Source organism: Leptodactylus fuscus, chromosome 3 (assembly GCF_031893055.1).
Source record: "Leptodactylus fuscus isolate aLepFus1 chromosome 3, aLepFus1.hap2, whole genome shotgun sequence".
Lineage (NCBI taxonomy): Eukaryota > Metazoa > Chordata > Amphibia > Anura > Leptodactylidae > Leptodactylus > Leptodactylus fuscus.
In genome coordinates, this window is record NC_134267.1 from 113,253,130 (window position 1) to 113,273,845 (window position 20,716).

A 20,716-nucleotide genomic window follows, 5' to 3' on the forward strand; every position below is an offset into this window, starting at 1 on the left:
GCTGACCATAGTGTCCAATGATGGAAAGGCCTAAATATATTGGGTAGTCTGTAAACGGTTGGTGGCCAATAAGTAAAGATATCATGGAAATGGCCCAAAATAGATATACCATTATGTTAGCTGTGGTTTCAGAGCATATGTACTTGGATATGTCCTTCCTAAGAATTCTGAGTTTGACTGAGTTTATTTTTTATATAGTTAACATTTTTGTTTTTCACAAACAAACTTCAGTGCGGTTGGATTATTCGGTGATGTATTCATTGTTATAGTACTACAGTGCAATGGTTTTGTACCACAAGGAACAGTTTGCTTCTTATCTTTCCAAATTTTCAGTTTTGTTTTTTTCTTACAATGTAACTGTGCTACACAGTTTGTTACTATAACAATAGGGTTTATGGGACTACTATGCACAATTTTTATACATTTTTTTTCTTTTACTAAGATACACTGGTTACATTTTTCTAGGGTACACTATTTTTTTTTTTACTGTATTTTTCTGCGATTATTATCATTATTTCTATGTACCAAAGTACTATATATATATATATATATATATATATATATATATATATATATAATAATTATTATTATTATTATTATTATTATTTTATTTTTTCTTTTTAATGAAGTAGCTTTTTCCCTTTGTGCAGTTGTCTATTCAAAAAGATGACAATTTTCCTATCAGGTTGTTGTTCGGATATTGGTATAATGTTTTTATAATATCACTACAATGTTACAGAGGAAAGAAGAATATTGATAAATAACACGATCTATTGAGTAGCTGTAGTATAGCCATTGTGCTAACTTTGGCACCTCTGCTCAGTAAATATCAATATGTGCCAACATTTCATTATATATTGGTTTTCACTTTCAGGGGAAATGACTATTATTTGCATGACAGTTTACTTCCTTGAATTGTAGCACTTGGATTATGAAGATATGCATGTATGCTTTACACTGACCATCAGCTGCATACTGGCATTATAACTGTAATGAATACATTCAAAGTTAATTCAAGATTGTTCTAATCTGGATGGATAGACATTTTCCTCTGGTCAAATTGAAATGAAATCTCATCATTTGCAGGACGGTGGGGTTAGCAGGCCAATTTGTTTAGCATAGCAATTTTTTCTGTGTCAATGACAGCCTTAATAATAGTGATGAATAATAAAATGTAATTGTGTCATTATTAATATACTTTCAATTAGGTCGCTTTAGTTACAGAAGAACAATTTTCTCCACAGCCTTATGAGAGAAATTGCTTTGACATAGATATTGGGTGGAAGCAAGTAATAATTATATGTATTTTTGTAAAGGTCCAAGTCTATGAAATGTGTGGAGACATAATTTTAACAAGTAATTGTCTCAGAGGCACTCTAATCCCATTCCTTACCTTCTGTGAAGATTATTACAATGTAAAATATTTTTGTAATAATAATTCTCAGTGGCACTCAACAATTGTAATACAGAAAGCAAAATCTGTTTGAAAACTTAGACTTTTTCTTGACTTGCTAAAATGTTGCCTTTTTTCGGTCCTTATTTACCGCCCTTTAGTTCTTTATACCTTTCTTGTACTACAACAAAAACTTTTTTTTTCTATGCCTAACCCTCATCTGATTTTCTGCCACCCTAAAGCCTTCTTTATGCATACTGCCCTCATTTCCCTGCAGTCCAGCTTCTCCTCAATCCTGATCCATCTTGGCTTTTATATTTCTCTGTCTCTCTGCTCTGCTATCAATCCAATGATGTATTAGCACAGCATCACATAAGCAGCTAGAGGACTGTATTAACTTTTTAACTACTCTGCATTTTATCTGGTCAGAGTGACACTGGGTTCACACCAGCGTTCAGGTCTCCGTTATCAGGTTTTCATCTTCTGCAGGAGACCATGACCGGCAGTGAGCGCCCGTGAGCGTTTTATGCTCTCCGCGGCAAAACCGTTTTTTTAAAACCGGACACAAAGTCCTGCATGTCCGACTCTGTGTCTGGTTAAAAAAAAATGGTTTCACCGCGGAGAGCATAAAACGCTCACGGGCACTCACTGACGAACACTTTTCAAACCTATTGAAATGAATGGGTTTGAAAAATGCCTGCAGGTTTCCGTCTCCTCGAATCAGTATTACATTACACAGGTTTAGAGAGAAAAAAAACATATACATACTGCCAGGACTTAAAATAGACTTGCAGTAAAGTCAGTGTTATCTTTGTGTTTACATAGACAACAACACTGTCTGAGCCTTTAACAGCAAATGCCAATTAACAGCTCTGAGATTAAGCATAACATGAAAAACTTAGGCCCCCTCCTCACCAGAGAACAATGAGTAACGTAATCCGTCTTTACAGTAAGATAGGATCCTAGAGATGCAAATACTCCTTTAACTTAAAGCAGCTGAAGGTGATACGTTTCTTTATCTGCAAGACCTACCTATTGGGTATTACAGAAGTCCAGGCATAGGGTTATTAAGGCAAACTAAATAATGTAATAGTATATTAAGAGACTAGCTTTATTGAATTAAAAAATAATAATAAAAAGAATGACCAGAGTGATTTCCACATCCTGGAAATTGAGATTTTATGCCCGTATATATACTGCTTGCAATCTGCTGGTTAGAGGTAAACATACCCCGTGTAATGTTCAGATTTCCCCATAAAATGGCAGATTGCAATACATCAGGGCTGTAGAGTTGGAGTTAGGGATAGCTTTGATTAGATCCAGAATCAGAAAAAATACTTACCAACTCCTGCTTCAAAATGAAATGATTAATTTTTAATTATCTCACATAGTTATTGGTATTATATGATTAATTAGTTGCATAGTTTGTTGCAGATTTACTTTCATCGGATATTTGTTGCTAAAGTTTTTTTTTTGTGAATTAGAGTTTTTATCAAGGAGTTGGAGCAGGAGTCAAGTTGTGTCATGGAAAAGTAGAGGAATCAGTGTTGGTTCATTTGCCCACCAACTCCACAACCTTGTACATACAGCTTTTAGCCTCATAACACCCTTCATTGTGTGCCCCCCTTCCCTATCTCAGTGTTTTTGGAACAAGCAGGGGAACAAATTAATTTTGGACTTTTGTGATGTTGGAGTTTGTTGTGTTAGATTAATACTGCTCTTGTCACTTTATCATCCTCACATGTGACAGCTTTTCAGTTGAAGGGTTTTTCACTTAACCTTAAAGAGTTAGATATGTCACCAAGGTGGTGGACTTGTTATGACACTGGGTTGCACATGTTCATCCTTTATAAAGATCTGACACCTTCATTCACCACAGGCAAGTAGTTTTTCTATCACGACCTCTAGTAGGTTAGCAGCAAATTCTTATAAAAGTTCCAAACATTACAAATTTGTCACAGTTCATTGCCCTGGAAAAAAAAAAGTAAGCATAATTGGTTGTGGCACATTTTCATGTGTCTTTAAACCTGTTCAGTCTTTTTCAGCTTTTTTTCTATTTCATATGTAATGTGTTATTTTTCCATGGTAGGTGCGTGAAGAAGAGAGTGAAGAATTAGAGCACTTAATTGATAGCTATTGTGAATTGCCTGTCGCTGGTGGAGTGGAAAATGGCTATGGAAAAGTCAACATAATTCTTCAGACATATATTGGACGTGGGGAAATTGACAATTTTTCCCTCATCTCTGATTCGGCATATGTTGCACAGGTAATATTAACAATGTATATTTTGTCAAGTAATAATTTTGCAGATTTCTGATTTACTGTATAAATGTACTAACATGGCCTAATGTAAGATGTAAGTTAATCACCATCTAATCCATTGTTTCCTTGTACATTTATGATTTTTTTTTTACAGAATGCTGCACGGATTGTAAGAGCTCTTTTCGAGGTAGCCCTACGGAAAAGATGGCCAGCCATGACTTACAGACTACTAAATCTCAGCAAAGTCATTGACAAGCGTCTCTGGGGCTGGGCTAGCCCTCTTAGGCAATTCTCTATTCTTCCACCTAATGTGTTGACAAAGCTGGAAGATAAGAAACTAACAATTGATAAACTGAAGGATATGAGAAAAGATGAGATAGGTAAAAAAAAAAAAAGGAAAAATAAATCGGATTGTGGCTGTATCTCTTGCTACACCAAACTGAATGTGTCCTACAGTATTTCATCCTGTGTTACACTTACTGTATCCTCTCTACATATACTCATTGACCATTTTATTAGGAGTTGCACTTTTTCCTGGGCATAGTCTGAAATCTTGCACCACATTGTAAGCAAGGTGCTGGCCACTCTCTTTGCGGTTGACCTGCTAGTATTACTGTAGGTAAGGAATATGCATATAAGACCTTGGTGGAAAAAGGAGACCTCTCACACAACTAGCTAGTACCCTGCTCTGCGTTGATGAGCGGCAACAACCTTGCAGATAGGACCTTTTTCTTTTTGGAGAAGTTATTCTGGTTTGGCTATTATTCCCAGGTTATGCTCTTAGGTTTCTTTGAAAACAATACATTAATCTATAGGGAGCTATTTTTCTTTTTTTGATTCCCGCCTTTGAAAAGTCATAACTTTTTAATTTTTCCATTCATCGAACTCTATGAGGGCATATTTCTTCCTGGGCAAATTGTACTCCATAGTGGTACCATTTAATATTCTGTACAGTGTACTGGGAAGCTAAAAAAAAAAATTGTGTTGGAAGTAGAAAAAAAAATAGCTTTTGTGCCATTTTCTTATTGGTTTTGTTTTATCACTGTACGGTGAAAATTACATGTTACCAGTATACCGCTATAGTATTACGTCAATAACAAACCTATATAGTTTTTGTTATCTTTCAACATCAAATAAAACACCAAAACGCACATGGTGACAACACCTATTGGGCTTTTAGACTTGATGAAAATTGAAAAAAAAAAAGCGATCAAAATATCAGATAATCCCATGCCATAGCAGGAAAAGAAATCAAAATGCCTGAACTGCCTTTTTTTTTTCTTCAGTTTTGCCCCCTCCAAAAATCATTTTTAAAAAAAGTGATCAAAACATCAGATTATCCCCAAAATAAACTAAAAAATACAACTTCTCTCTCAAAAACTGACATTTTACAAAGCTACTACATACAAATAGAAAAAAAGTTGTGTGTCTTAAGAGGCCCTCTTTAATAAAAATCCAAAACTTTGTTTTAGCTGTCATTAAAACACTCATAACTTTTTTATATTTCTGTGTTTGGCGCTATGTAAGATCTCAGTTTTTGAGAGAGAAGCTGTATTTTATTTATTTTGGAGATTATCTTATTTGTGTCGATGTGGGACCAGAAACCAGAAAGTAGAAACTAGTAGGGAATAGTATGCAGTGTCATGGATCGGTGTAATGTGTAAAGTTTACAGTATATTTTTCTTGCTTATTTCATTGTGGGAGACAGCACTTTGGGCATTGGTCTGGCCACCGAAAGGGTGACCCTGCAGCACCTGAAGATGGGAAACAACTAAGTACCTGATGTCCAGCAGTGTCTGTAACATGATATTTTCTACGTGGTATTCTACCATTCTCTGGCCCCTGCTGGCGATTTTTTGTGTGCCCACTGTAATTTTAAGCTTCCATACAACTAGCCCAAACCTTCTACTGTCTATCCTGCCCACATTCTTCTCGGCCCCCTTCTAGAGGTCTCTTCCCCGAACTGGGTGGCCTCCCTTCCCGGGCCATGGTCAGTTTGCCAAACCAGTCAGCCTGTGATTGAGACCTTGGAACAGCTCTTCTCCCAAATTGCAGTTCTGTCGGCGCTTCTCTGGCCCCTCTTTGCACTGTTTTCCTGGAGACCTCTCTGATTCAGTGCCTACTGTTCAGTCTATAGTTCAGTTGTGAGGAACCCCTCCAGATCATCTTGCTGGGACTCTTGCTGAGACTCTCTTTTTTTTCCTTGCATTTCTGTCGTTGGACCACTCTCCTTCTAGAGCTGTCCAGTTTGTGTCCATTCCAACTGCTCCAATATAGTCACCTATTTAAGCTCTCAAGGGGACTCCAGGAGCTGAGCAGGAGCCTTCCTGCCCTTTTCTTCATATCAAGCATCACCTCCTGACCTTGTCTGCGGGACAATAGTGCAGCAGACTATCTAAGTGCAGTAGAGCTCTTCCGGGTTAGTGGTCGCTTTCCCAGCAGATATTTCTACAGTTTGACTCCCACTGGTGCTTGTTAGATGTCAACCTCTTCACCTCCTGCTTGCACCTCAAACTCCCTCTCCCGAGATCACAGGACCAGATCACGGGACCCTCTGACCACTACTGCTTTTGCCCTTGTGCTCCCCTGGTCAGACTTCCGCCTTTATTTTCTTTCCCTTCTCCCCCCAGTTCTCATGAACTTCAAGTCCAAGGGGGTTCCGGGTGCATGTGGTGTTACGTAAGTAATTGTCACCATCAGCTTTCTTTTTTACTTTCCAGGATCCTGGCTTTCTCTCATCTGGTCTGGACCAGGGACTTGATTTTTTTTTCTTCTTCCTAGGTGCAGTTTTCCGCGCTTTTCCATCCTTTTTACATAGGTCCTGGCTTTTTTTGTCTTCGTCAGCTGCAAGGAATGCCACAGTTTTCCTTTTTACTGTCCTTCGGTTACTCTATGGGACTTCATTCTCGAGGCCTTTCAGGTCCTCCCTTCATGTCTTTGCGTGAGATCTATCTTCTCTTTCCGTCCTAGCAGGTTGCTTTCCACTTGACTGGTTTGTTTTCGGGTTCTGTTGGCAGCCTTTGGTTCCATGCTTTGCATTCTCTTTTGTTTGTATGTTATGTGTCTTTCTCCTACTTCTTCAATACAGACTGGTTAGCATAGTGTCTGTGGAGTGGGTATAGCCCAGAGGCAGAGCTGCCATTTTTTGTTATTCCTAGTGACCAGGTTTATACCCATGGTGATGTGTCCCCCAATGAAAACTACAAGAAAAGGTTTTTACAGCGAGTACAAAAGTCCATTTCTTAAAATCCTTTCTACCCCTTTTACAAACATTTTATCCCATCAGACACTCCCTGTATAGTGTTTATACTTGTTAACCGTGAGCAGATCATGAATAAAGAAATCGCGTATACATATTCCAGAATGACCTAATTGTTTTGATCATAGAAAATATGTAAAATCAATATCCTTAATGTGCATGATTTCTAAAATTCTAGTGTATCCAATATTTGGTAGCTATTTTTAACTAGCATGGTAATCATTCATTGGGTTAACACTTAATATTCGGAGTTGCTAATACTAAAACCGCACTTTACTAATTCCAGTTAAGTATTACAAAACATTAGAACATGCCAGGTCAGAAAAGTCAGTCATTTGTACACCACAATGCAAAGCGTGCAAGCTGTAATATGCTCGTCTAAAAGCTGATTTACAAGTCTGATTGCATTAGTGTTCCTGTATATGCAAACGTTTTTAACCTATTGTACCTTTTTTTAGGTCACATGTTGCATCATGTGAACATTGGGCTAAAGGTGAAACAATGCGTTCATCAAATTCCATCCATTACAATGGAGGCGACTATCCAACCAATTACCCGTACAGTTCTTAGAGTTCGATTAAGTATCAATCCAGACTTTAAGTGGAATGATCAGGTATTACTGTCACTTCTAAAAGGCTAGCTACCTGTGTATAGGAAATGATTATTACATTGTCTTGTGTTACTATATTTAATCGGAACACTTCTCCAAATGGCTCCTTTATGAGGCTACATGCCTAGAGTCTGCTTATTGTGGCATGCCTGTAGAAAAGCTTCTGTTATTTTTGTAAGTAATAACTGTGGACAGCTCTTAGCTATAGAGGATGCAGATGTAACAGTCACATGCTCAAAAAGATCCAAAAATATAAAAAGACATCAACATATGGTAAGTGGGACCGTAGTACACATTTGTAATTAGGGCCCTTGAGCTTCAAGTTACCCTCTGGCTGTGGACATCTTCTATTCCATTAATGTTAAATAATATACCTAAAATGTACAATATTTCTAGTATTAACAATAGAAAATGCCTTGTGTATATGACCCAACATGGTGGCTCAGTACTACTGCCTTGCAGTGTAGGGCACCTAGGTTCAGTTTTGCCCATGGATCTGCATGTTGTCCAATGAGGTTTTTCTCCAGGTACTTCACTTTCCTCCTATGCTCATCTAATGATAGGCTATTTGGCTTTCTACATGAGTGCCCCTCTTGGGTGTGTGATTATCTGAGAGAGGGAAATTAGATTGTGATCCCATTGGGGGCAGGGACTAAGTGAAGAATCATATTCTGATGTTTACAGTGGTGCCAAAATGTTGGCATTTTGTAAGCAAAATGAAATAAATAGTCTTCACATAGAGTCCAGCAAGTATCATAATTTATTTACTGTATTTATAGCTTCATGGTTCTGTTTAATAGGCTTTATGTATGCTTAAAGTAACTCTTCTGTTTTTATAGTAACATTTCTTTAAAGGGAGTCTGTCAGCAGTAAATTGGCTATAATCCTAATCACAGTACCATATACAGGTGGTATTACAGTTTCCTAATATGCCTTCAGCTTTGTAGCTCCATTTTCTTGTATTCACTGTTTTATTCATATGCAAATTAGCGGAAAAGTGCTTGGCCCAAGAATCTAGAGCTGAGACCCCAAAACACTGAAAACATAGAGCTGCATTAAAATAGCTTTCCAAATCTTATTTGGAAACAATAGAGTCATATCTACTGTATACTGATATTGTGTTTGCAACCAGTTTACTGCTGCCAGCATACAAATAGGATACAAATGGCCTGAGTCTCCTGTTGTTCACAACCCAGACTATTCAAACTTAAGAAATTCAAGAAAAGCTGTCACAGTGGGTAAAAGAAACAGGTCTCTTAGGTTCTTCCATTTCCTTCAAAGAAGTTTAAAGGGATTCTATCATTAAAATCACATTTTTTGTTGATCACACTTAAGCAGCCACAAGAAAATGGCCGCTTACACAGTAAGTAAGTGGCCATTTTCTTGTGGCCTGTGGGCATGCGCAGTCGGCTCGGCGCGAGGCCTAAAGGTTTGAACTCAGCTCTGGAAGAACACGCGCAGAGAGGCCGTTCCTGAAGAAGATGGAGGTGGCGCTGTGCTGCGAGAGAACTCGTTTGCATACAGACGAAAACCGGAATTTCTACTGAACGATGGCGCGGAGAAGACCTCTAAAGGTAAGAGAAGAATAGCCTTTCTTAAGGCTATTCCTACATGTTATCGACAAAAAATGTGATTTTAATGATAGAATCCCTTTAAAACTTGAGCTTTATTTTTCATGTTTCAGATTTTTTTTTTTTATGCACATATGAGATAATTGAAGTAATTTTCTCAGGAAACTACTTACCCTACTTATATGCTGAACCACTTCACATCACAGCCTAGATCAGTGTGTCCTTTTTTCTTTATTAAAGTATGACAAACAACATGAAAAGTTGACACTGGTTTAATGGTAAAGTGGAGGGCTGTCAGCGTAAATAAAGGTTAAATATATGCAGATAGAGATGAAATTATAAACAGAATTAAATTAAAAAAATAATTATATATATATATATATATAATTTATTTATTTATTTATTTGAATTGAACTCCATTTTTCCTTTATAGCTGTAATGGTACCTAGTGTAATATAGACATGTGACTAAATAGTGTAGTTAATAAATACCATGGACTGGAAGGCTCAGAATTTCACTAGTTATAAATGATTCATCATTATGGCTATAACTGTTTAATGGCTTTAAATTCATTATGGAATTCGACTAAACAGATGTTTAATTCATTATTGGAACATGATAGAAAAATAACAAGGCTGAAAAAGGAAACAAAGGGAAGATAATGTCTGCCCAAGTGATGAGGTGGTTACAGTTTTGTCATGTTCAGCAGTAGTACAAAGCTCATTAATGCCTGCTGTTGGATTTAACCTTTGGGTCAGCTCACGGACTTGCCAATCTTTTGTAAAACATAGACTGAACACGATGAGAGGCACTCGGTCACCCAGTATGTGGTGACCCCGACAGTTCACAAGGTCAACACCCTGTAGCTCTTTATCTCCAATGCAGCCTTTATGCGTTACGTGTTCATTATCCTGTCTGGTTTTTACATCTCTACAACAATTCCACCAGATTCGCTTTTCTTTGAAAGTTAATATTAAAAAGTTACAGTGATAAGCTCACGGTTAAGTCCCAAAGCTAGCACTGAATTTATTTCAATCTATTTCCATATTACATTTGGAGATTTATGCTTGCATAGTACATTAGTTACCTTGGTGTCACTGTTGAGTGAGAAATACTATAAATGTTGATTTAAGTTTTATCAAGTAATCTTCATTTATCTCATAATACAGTGCATCACTCGGGCGACACAATAAATGAGGGAAATGAATTGTTGTTGGATAGCATCTAGCTTACAATTAATCTAATATTTTTCCTGACTGAACCTGCTTGTACATTTATTTATCCCATCTAGTTTTAAGGAAACAAGATAATCATGGTGTTTCTAAGTAACATTAGAGATTTCATTCTATTTCTATGTGACAGATAGTTTTCCTTGCTCGATTCAAGATGATAAAGTCTACAGATCTTAAGTGGTAAATAATGCAGTCCACAATTTGACAATTCTACTATGCAGCTTGCAGTGTCAGTGTGGGCATATTCATGGGTAGAAATCATGAAATGTACAGCAATTTGTTTTTTTATTTGCCTTTTATCAAATAGAGAATTCCTTAGGCAATTGTCAGTTTAATCATAAGAATCATATTTAATGCTATATTGCAAAAAGCAATATTAAATATTGTTGGTTTAACAGAAATACTGAATAGAGCCAACCTATTTCTGGTTAGTGTGTACCGGAACTTATTTATATTTCTGTATACTAGTTCTGTGACTCTCTGGTTATGCTGTCACTTCCCAGCTAGGGCACTATCTACATTGTCATTGTATGTCATTGTGCGGCAACTCCTACACAGCAAGAGACGAAGAGATTCAGGGAAACCTGTGAAGGGACTGCAGCACTAAACCAGTGTTACAGACCCAGTTCATTCTCAGGATCGGTGGAGGTCTTAGGGGGAGTTCACACAGAGTAATGTGCTGCGTGATGTGGCACGTATACGGCGTGTGAGACTTTGAGCGCCGTATACGTTCCTATTGATTTCAATGGGAGCCTGGATCATATACGCCGCGTTACTTTGCGGCCGTGATTTTGCGGCCGCAAAATAACGCGGCGTATACGATCCAGGCTCCCATTGAAATCAATGGGAGCGTATGTGGCGCTCAAAGTCTCACACGCCGTATACGTGCCACATCACGCAGCACGTTACTTCGTGTGAACTTCCCCTTAACTGCTAAACTCTAATTAATCAAGAAATGTTGGCATATCATTGCATATACCAGCATTCTCTGTGGTGAGAAAGCCGTTTATGGCTGAAACCCCAAGTTGCAGAAATGCAGCTTTTTTTGTTGCAGATTTTGTTGCGTTTTTTTCAGCCAAAGCCAAAGGAATGGGGAATATATTGAAAACTCTCATACTGTAACAGTCCCATCATCTGTGCTGTATAGAAACAGAGTGGTAGTGGTAACCATCATAGGAATAATAACAACATAGCTACATTGAAGTGAATACATTGTGTTTCATGGGAGTCTGTCAGTAGTAAATTCACACAGTATCACAAAATTAACTGCACTCTTCTTGCGGTTTAATAAAAGTTAATTATTCTGACATCAAATGGATATACCCAGGCAATTCAGTAGAAAAAAAACTCTGTACAGAGATGGATGTTGTGGTCTATTAAGACCTTCCTCAGCATATCTGTTGCATGACAGAGCATGGACGATTCGGTCTAATCAGACCTTTCTCAGCTCTATATAACATTGACTTTTTTCTACTGACTCTCCTTATTGTGCTGTATACGGTATATATCCCATTTGATGTCAGAATAATAAAGTTATATTAATTATAAGAAGAGTGTACTGCATTTTATGAGACTGTATTACATGCTGTATCTTCTGGTTTTCTAGGAGTGTGGATTCCATTTTTTTCATTGAAAAATCACACAGTATCACAGCACCTTGTAGAGGTGATTCTACGGTTTCCAAATATGCCTCTGTTATTCAGCTTTGGAGCCCAATTATATAGAAATCCTTTTATTCATATGCAAATGACATGATTTTCTTAGGAATTCACAGCTCAGACTGAAGCATCAGCAAGCTAATGCACACCCCGAATCACGGTTCATGTAATCTGCATCACAGCGATTTACATGAAAGCTGAATAACAGAGGCATACTTGGAAATGGTAGGATCACCTCTAAAAGGCACTTGCACCAGGTATATAACCAATTTACTGCTGACAGACTCCCTTTGAGTTCTCTGCACAGCAGGAGCACCACTTTTCTGGAAAAATCAGTAAAGAAGCCTCAGCATCGAACTAGCGCTTGTGTCCCTTTGATCCAAGGATTGTGGAGGTCCCAACAATCAGTAAGCAATGACAAATCCAAGAGATCAGCTGACCTTGTGGGAAACTTTTTTTACATTTGGGTAGCCACCACTAACTAATCCTATGTTTGTAAGAGCTGTTCACACATCGAGTTCAGTATTATAACAGAATGCAGTTAGCTTCTGCACCGGACTGTCATGGCTGTTGGAGGCATAACTAGTGTTGTCATTTAATCCTGTGACTATGACTACTTGCAGCTCTATATAAGAAGAAGGTGGTCCCATAAATATTATCTCCATTTGTTTATCCCATTAGGTTATAAATGAGAAAGAAATCAGGACATGATGTGGTTTGGGTAGCCTTATTTTAATTAATGTTTACTGTTTTAACGCCATGTTTTGTCCTGTAGGTGCATGGAACTGTTGGAGAACCTTGGTGGATTTGGGTTGAAGATCCCACCAATGACCATATTTATCATTCAGAATACTTCCTTCTTCAAAAGAAGCAGGTGAAGTGCTTTACTATTAGATTAACCTCTTAATTGTTTTCCATTTCTATAACCTATAAATCAGATATTTCTGTGTTTATTGTGTTACAGGAATAGCATAACTTGCATGTTTTGAATATCTATAGATATACTGTATATCATTATAAAGAGCTGACATAGAACAACATTTCTAAAACAACTTTTTTTAGAACTCATTGTTGTGCTGTTCCTCCAGAACTCCTCCTGGAAAATTATGAATAAATGGACAGCTGGACTTTACCAGTCTCTTTGCCAAAGGGGTGTTTGCCTACCTAATTTAACAGTGTTAGGTCTTATTGGAAAGTGTCTGGTTGTGTAAGGACACACCACTTTGACATGGATGTTGGTAATACCCAGTTGTTACTTGCTTAATGCATCTAATATAGGGAAAAAGATGAATGGAACAGAGTCGAGTTCACAGTTCTTAAGATCATTTTCCTTTCAATAGGTTGTCACGAAAGAACAACAGTTTCTAGTCTTCACAATACCCATCTTTGAACCATTGCCCTCCCAATACTATATCAGGGCTGTTTCTGATCGATGGCTGGGAGCCGAAGCTGTGTGCATAATAAATTTTCAACATCTCATTTTGCCGGAGAGGCATCCTCCACACACAGGTAAGAATTTATTATGCACGTTTGCTATGAATTTTCAAGGACTATTTTCCAGACTGTATCATGGTTTCATCAAACCAGTTATACTTTATGGACCCCAAATTCACAAATCATGGACAGCATTAGCATTGTCTTGGTTTGACTATTTTATAGAGGACTTGATATCCCGTTTGTCCCACCTTAAAATGTCCTCATTACTGTGTGATCACTGGGAACTCTGCAATGACATTGTAAAATTTCCTCTAACAAATGTAAGTGACCTGTGATATGTCTACTAGGAGCAGGGAGAGTCTGATATATTCGTAATACTCTGATGGGATCCACCAAGCCTCACTGTATTTAATGATCTACTCATTTTTCGCTGCCTCCTGGCTGCCCTCTAAAATTTTGTATCAGCGTGAATCGTAGCTGCATATAGTAGAATATACCAACTTCTTCCTGATCCATTGGTATATATCGGGGAACATTTACTAACCCATCATTGTGAATTTTCTGACATAGTTGGGTATAAATGTGGCACATGTTTGGTGCATAGCCCTTTTTTTGAGCCAAAGAAGCCTCACATTGTTCACTCTGCACTCAGTCTGCTAGTTTTTATAAAAGTATGTGGAGCGAGGTCCACAGGGGTGAGGGGCAGCTAGACCTAACAAACTGACTATCATTTATTCCACAAAGTGGCAAGAGATATACCTGAAGTCTATGCCAGCCCTTGACTGCCATAGATTTCTATTGTAGTGCATGGGAGTGTGCAGAGTTATTAAGAGGTCGGAGCCGTTTAATAATTTAGGCCCATCTCATGCCAGCAAGAGTATAAAGTGCCAGTGTTAATAAATCTTCTCTTGCATTTCTAACTAAAAAAAACATTAAAAATCTTTTAATGTAATTGCGGAGGAATTGCACATTGTTGTTTAATGTGGGCCAACTTGACTTTCCAGCATGTAATCTAATGTATGATACTATCAGCAATTATAGGAGTAGAAATCATGTGAAAATTGTATATGTACTGGAATACATTTATACAAACTAATGTAAAACAAACAGTTGTGTGAAGAAATGCCTTCCTTAGGCTGAGGCCCCACATTGTGGAAATGCAGCGGGGAAAAAAAACAAAAAAAACCTGCACTTTAAATTACCAACAAAGTGAACGAGATTCTATAAACTGTGGGGAAAAAAACACTGCTGAAAAGCTGCATTTTCAAATAATACAGCATGTCAATTTTACTTACGGAAACTTTGCGTTTACTGTTCGATTTATTTAGAGTAGAAAAATCGCAGCAAAAACGCATTGAGAAACACTGCAGAAAAAAATGTGATGTGTTTTTTAGCAGCATTCCACAATGTAAAGGAATTCCTATGAACATAACCATATATAATGTGTACACAGTAGAGATGAGCGAACACTGTTCAGATCAGCCGAACCGAACAGCACGCACCCATAGAAATGAATGGAAGCACCTGTGACGCCGGCCGCCGGCAAAGTCAGCGTCACAGGTGCTTCCAGTCATTTCTATGGGAGCGTGCTGTTCGGATCGGCTCATCCGAACAGTGTTCGCTCATCTCTAGTACACAGTTAAAAGTTAAATATTTTGTAAAATTTTGCAGCATTTTACAGCTCTTCTCTTGGTGGTGAAAGTGTTTTGTCTTGATTATTACCAGTGGATACCACCATGGTTACAAGAACATTCTATCGGGTCTGGTCAGAAGTCCAGCGATGATTTACCTGTTGTATCCAGGTTATTAGGCAGGAACACTACATTCACAAGAAGATAACCTGGCTACAAATCCTAGATCATAGAAAGTTCCTGCCTTTATGGTCGTAGCCACTGGCAACCGATCAAGACAAAATATTAGCACTACTAAGATAGTTAAAGAGAATCTTAAAAACAATGCAACATTTTCAAAATGTTTAATTATTAATTGTGTACACATTTAGGTACACATTAATGTCTTATATTATCAAAAAAGTTTACGGTTTAATTGGCTATATATTTAAAAATGGTTATGTTCATGGGAAATCCCTTTAATATTTCAACTTTGTCTTTCTAAGGCCCAGTTCACATCTGCGTTTGGGGACCCCCGAATGGAAACCTATTTGCATTAAAAAGCAGTTAGCTAAGAAAGCACATGGACCCCATAGATTATAATGGAGTCTATATGGTTTCCGCGGAGAGAAAAGTGGTGCATGCAGTGCTTTTCTCTTCGCATGATTCATGTGGACACTGAGCGGAAACCACAAAGACCCCATTATAGTCTATGGGGTTTGTGTGGCTTCTTAGCTAACAGCTTTTTAATGTGTATAGGTTTTCGTACAGGGGGTCCCCAAGCGGACTCCCCAAACAGAATCCCAAATGCAGATGTGAACCGGGGTAACCTAAACTTTGTTGGAGATGGCAGCATCACTGATGTGTGTTTTATAGGCTTGTTTTTTTGCTGTTTCTCAACAGATTTTATATTAATAGTTAATTATTTCTATACTATCAGGCTATTAGACGTTTAATACATCGGTAACTTGATGCCCTGATCACTGATAAATCTGTTTCAGAATTGCTGGATTTGCAGCCTCTGCCGGTCAATGCCTTGGGACATAGGGAATATGAAGTTCTTTACAAGTTTACTCATTTCAATCCAGTTCAGACTCAGATCTTTCATACTCTCTATCACACGGACACAAATGTTCTTCTTGGGGCTCCAACAGGCTCTGGAAAAACAGTAGCTGCAGAGTTGGCCATTTTCAGAGTCTTCAACAAGTATCCAACATCCAAGGTCAGAAATAAACTTCATTTTATTACATTATATAATAGTAATTTGTTTTGTCACGTAGGTGTGTTGTGTTCCTTATGAGACTTAAATGTGCCAAAGTAGTAGCACAGATTCTATAGTATATAATTACGTATGAATGTATGTATTAATAGGGCATGTAATCCATTTTCTGAAGTCCCAGTTAAAACATTTTCCATTTACATTGTGTTTGTAGGCAGTCTATATAGCACCACTTAAAGCTCTAGTCCGTGAAAGAATGGAGGACTGGAAAGTGAGGATTGAAGAAAAACTTGGCAAAAAGTAAGTACAATACCAGATAATTCAGTTTAATTTTTACCAAGAGTGGTTAAAGTATTTTATCCTTTTATCCTGGCCAGTTTGTACACATACAAAAATAAAATAAAATGAAGGCATGTATCCTACAAAAAACAAGACCTCGTCTAGCTGTACTAGTGCAAAAAATAAAACCATTATACCATCCAGAATGCCAAGATGAAAAAACAAATAGCGTATGTCTCATCCTTAAGTTCAGAGTTAAAGGGATTTTCCAACTCATAATTTTATAATTTAATATTATTGCTGAGGTGCCCTTAAACATAAAAAAACAGTATCTACCTCCCCTGGGGCGCAGTTCCCAACCTGAGCAGATCCATTCGTCTGTATACAGGTCGCCGGGCTGACATCAATAATGACATCCTATTTGTGCTAGGGGACCCTGGCAGCCAATCACAGGCTTCAGTGGTGACCTCTTTGCAAACTACAAATGACTGCTGTGACTTGTTGTTTATGAACAGGTAACCACTAAGACCTGTGATAGGCTGCTGCGGTCATCTGGTACCCTAGCCGAGGTATCTGCAAAAAAATGTTCCATTTCTTATACTTTTGTAGAACTTTAAAAAGCCTTATGCCATCAACTTTATGTCAAAGTGCAGCAGAAATTATTTTTACATTAAAAGCCTGTGAAGAGGTCAAAACGAAGTTACAGCAGACGCAGGAATGGAGTACAATTATTTTGTGGCCATACACACAGATGAATGTTGGCTGGCATGGGGAGCATAGCTGCAAATTTTGTTGTGGTTTTTAAGTTCTGTTAAGTTCTTCTTTCTTCAAAATGGGCCTAGTGTGTGTAGGGACATCAAATTTATCAGAATTTATAAATGTAAATGATGCCAGCAAGGAGTTGGCACAGATTTCTGTTAAGACACACACATCCTGGAGGATGCACCAATTTGTAAAGTGCAATCTCTGGCTGGGCTATGATCATCACAACAAACGCCGGTCTTATATAGATCAGCCCTTATGTATTCCATACATCAATAAATCAATGAAAATAGATAAATATACTCACCTGAATGTGTTTGGCACATCATATAGTAATATGATGCTTTGAGGGCAATTTTTTTTTACCGGCGTTAAATACATTGCCGAATACAATAAAATTAATAATAACATTTCAGCTGGAGTTGAGCTTTACAGTTATTCTTTATGTTTAGATATTTTTCTATTATAGTTTACTCAGGTTGTATGGCCACTACCCCACCAAGGCCCTTACGGTGTATATGTTACGGTATTATATGGTGCGCCTTGACACATACATTCCTCATAACATTTATAGCAGAAGAGCTGTAGATCTCACACGTAGATCAATGCCAGGATGTTGCCAACAGATTAAGAGGAATGAGTTCAGCTTTAATGACTTCCTCTATAGTGATGGCACATGCCAGTCTTGGATTGTGTGTGGTTAGGAGATATCTGCAATAATGACTAGAGATGAGCGAACAGTGTTCTATCGAACACATGTTCGATCGGATATCAGGGTGTTCGCCATGTTCGAATCGAATCGAACACCGCGTGGTAAAGTGCGCCAAAATTCGATTCCCCTCCCACCTTCCCTGGCGCCTTTTTTGCACCAATAACAGCGCAGGGGAGGTGGGACAGGAACTACGACAACGGGGGCATTGAAAAAAATCGGCAAAAGTCATTGGCTGCCGAAATCAGGTGACCTCCATTTTAGACGAATAGTGGATTTCAAATCCGGGTCATATGAGAATGTGAACTTTGTGACTATGAGACAGGGATAGCTGTACAGGCGGGGATAGATAGGGATAACCTTTATTTAGGGGGGAATGTTATTAAAAATAACTTTTTGGGGCTCTATCGGGTGTGTAATTGTGATTTTTGTGAGATAAACTTTTTCCCATAGGGATGCATTGGCCAGCGCTGATTGGCCGAATTCCGTACTCTGGCCAATCAGTGCTGGCCAATGCATTCTATTAGCTTGATGAAGCAGAGTGTGCACAAGGGTTCAAGCGCACCCTCGGCTCTGATGTAGCAGAGCCGAGGCTGCACAAGGGTTCAAGCGCACCCTCGGCTCTGATGTAGGAGAGCCGAGGGTGCACTTGAACCCTTGTGCACCCTCAGCTCTGCTACATCAGAGCCGAGGGTGCGCTTGAACCCTTGTGCACACTCTGCTTCATCAAGCTAATAGAATGCATTGGCCAGCGCTGATTGGCCAATGCATTCTATTAGCCCGATGAAGTAGAGCTGAATGTGTGTGCTAAGCACACACATTCAGCACTGCTTCATCACGCCAATACAATGCATTAGCCAGTGCTGATTGGCCAGAGTACAGAATTCGGCCAATCAGCGCTGGCTCTGCTGGAGGAGGCGGAGTCTAAGGTCGGACCTGAATGGAGACTGGTGTGGAGCGATCTTAGACTCCGCCTCCTCCAGCAGAGCCAGCGCTGATTGGCCGAATTCCGTACTCTGGCCAATCAGCGCTGGCCAATGCATTCTATTAGCCCGATGAAGTAGAGCTGAATGTGTGTGCTTAGCACACACATTCAGCTCTACTTCATCGGGCTAATAGAATGCATTGGCCAATCAGCTCTGGCCAATGCATTCTATTAGCGTGAACTGAGTTTGCACAGGGGTTCTAGTGCACCCTCGGCTCTGCTACATCAGATTGCTACATCTGATGTAGCAGTGCCGAGTGTGCATCAGATGTGTAGTTGAGCAAAACTGACTCAGCACTGCTAAGTCTCTGTATTCGCATAGGAATGCATTGGCCAGCCTTCGGCCAATCAGCGCTGGCTCTGCCGGAGGAGGCGGAGTCTAAGGTCGGACCTGAATGGAGACTGGTGTGGAGCGATCTTAGACTCCGCCTCCTCCAGCAGAGCCAGCGCTGATTGGTCGAGTTCCGTACTCTGGCCAATCAGCACTGGCCAATGCATTTCTATGGGGAAAAGTTAGCTTGCGAAAATCGCAAACTGACAGGGATTTCCATGAAATAAAGTGACTTTTATGCCCCCAGACATGCTTCCCCTGCTGTCCCAGTGTCATTCCAGGGTGTTGGTATCATTTCCTGGGGTGTCATAGTGGACTTGGTGACCCTCCAGACACGAATTTGGGTTTCCCCCTTAACGAGTTTATGTTCCTCATAGACTACAATGGGGTTCGAAACCCATTCGAACACTCGAACAGTGAGCGGCTGTTCGAATCGAATTTCGAACCTCGAATATTTTAGTGTTCGCTCATCTCTAATAATGACTTTATACAGTATATAACCATTATGGAATTAATGTGTTTTCATTAACAGAGTTGTAGAATTGACAGGAGATGTCACTCCCGATATGAGAGCCATAGCTGAAGCTGACCTAATTGTCACTACCCCAGAAAAGTGGGATGGCGTCAGCAGAAGTTGGCAAAACAGGAGTTATGTGCAGAAGGTTTCCATTTTAATCATTGATGAAATCCATTTGCTTGGTGAGTACTGCTTGACTGCGGAAATATTGGCTCTCCTGATACACTGTATTAGCAACACGATGTAGGCTTGATATTTACATTGTATCTGTCAGTGTTTACATTGCCATGTTTTATTATTTTTAGGGGATGAGAGAGGCCCAGTACTGGAAGTCATTGTGTCACGGACCAACTTCATTTCCTCACATACAGAGAAGACTGTGCGTGTTGTTGGTTTGTCAACTGCTCTTGCAAATGCCAGAGATCTCGCAGATTGGTTGGGCATTGGTCAGGTAGGTAGCACATTTTACAAAAGCATAATGCATCATACCCAGTAATTTCCTATTAAAATGTCAAACAATGTAAATTTGTTTTTGCATTAAGATCACAAGTGTGACAATTCTAGCTATTCTTGGTAAGACTCAGTCAACCTTTACATGTCCATTTTGCATGAATTTTAAATCAGATCGGAAGGTTGGAGTACTAGAGGGGTGGCCTTCAGTTCTACAGCTCCTCTCTTGAGCCCCAGTTGTAATTTACATTTCATCATGGGTTATTGATACATGGAGCATAACTGCAGAACCGTTTGTGCCCAAAGCATTACATGCACAAGCAGATTCTGATTCATGATCTGTGCATTCCTGGTGCCTACAGATGATGTACTGCAGGGGTTTGTGGGAGGAGAAACAACACATTTTATTCAAGACCATTGACTTTGTGGTTT

General features: G+C 38.9%; 1 protein-coding gene across 1 annotated transcript in view; it reads left to right on the forward strand.

Annotated features, from left to right (window-relative positions):
- ASCC3 (activating signal cointegrator 1 complex subunit 3) overlaps window positions 1-20,716 on the forward strand; it is a 454,027-nt gene that overhangs the window by 315,788 nt on the left and 117,523 nt on the right. Inside the window, exons 20-28 of the mRNA XM_075268175.1 lie at window positions 3,483-3,659; window positions 3,810-4,035; window positions 7,373-7,527; window positions 12,761-12,859; window positions 13,326-13,494; window positions 16,034-16,254; window positions 16,466-16,551; window positions 19,850-20,016; window positions 20,140-20,285. Of these exons, the coding sequence (XP_075124276.1) occupies window positions 3,483-3,659; window positions 3,810-4,035; window positions 7,373-7,527; window positions 12,761-12,859; window positions 13,326-13,494; window positions 16,034-16,254; window positions 16,466-16,551; window positions 19,850-20,016; window positions 20,140-20,285 (1,446 nt within the window). The remainder of the gene's footprint in view (window positions 1-3,482; window positions 3,660-3,809; window positions 4,036-7,372; window positions 7,528-12,760; window positions 12,860-13,325; window positions 13,495-16,033; window positions 16,255-16,465; window positions 16,552-19,849; window positions 20,017-20,139; window positions 20,286-20,716) is intronic.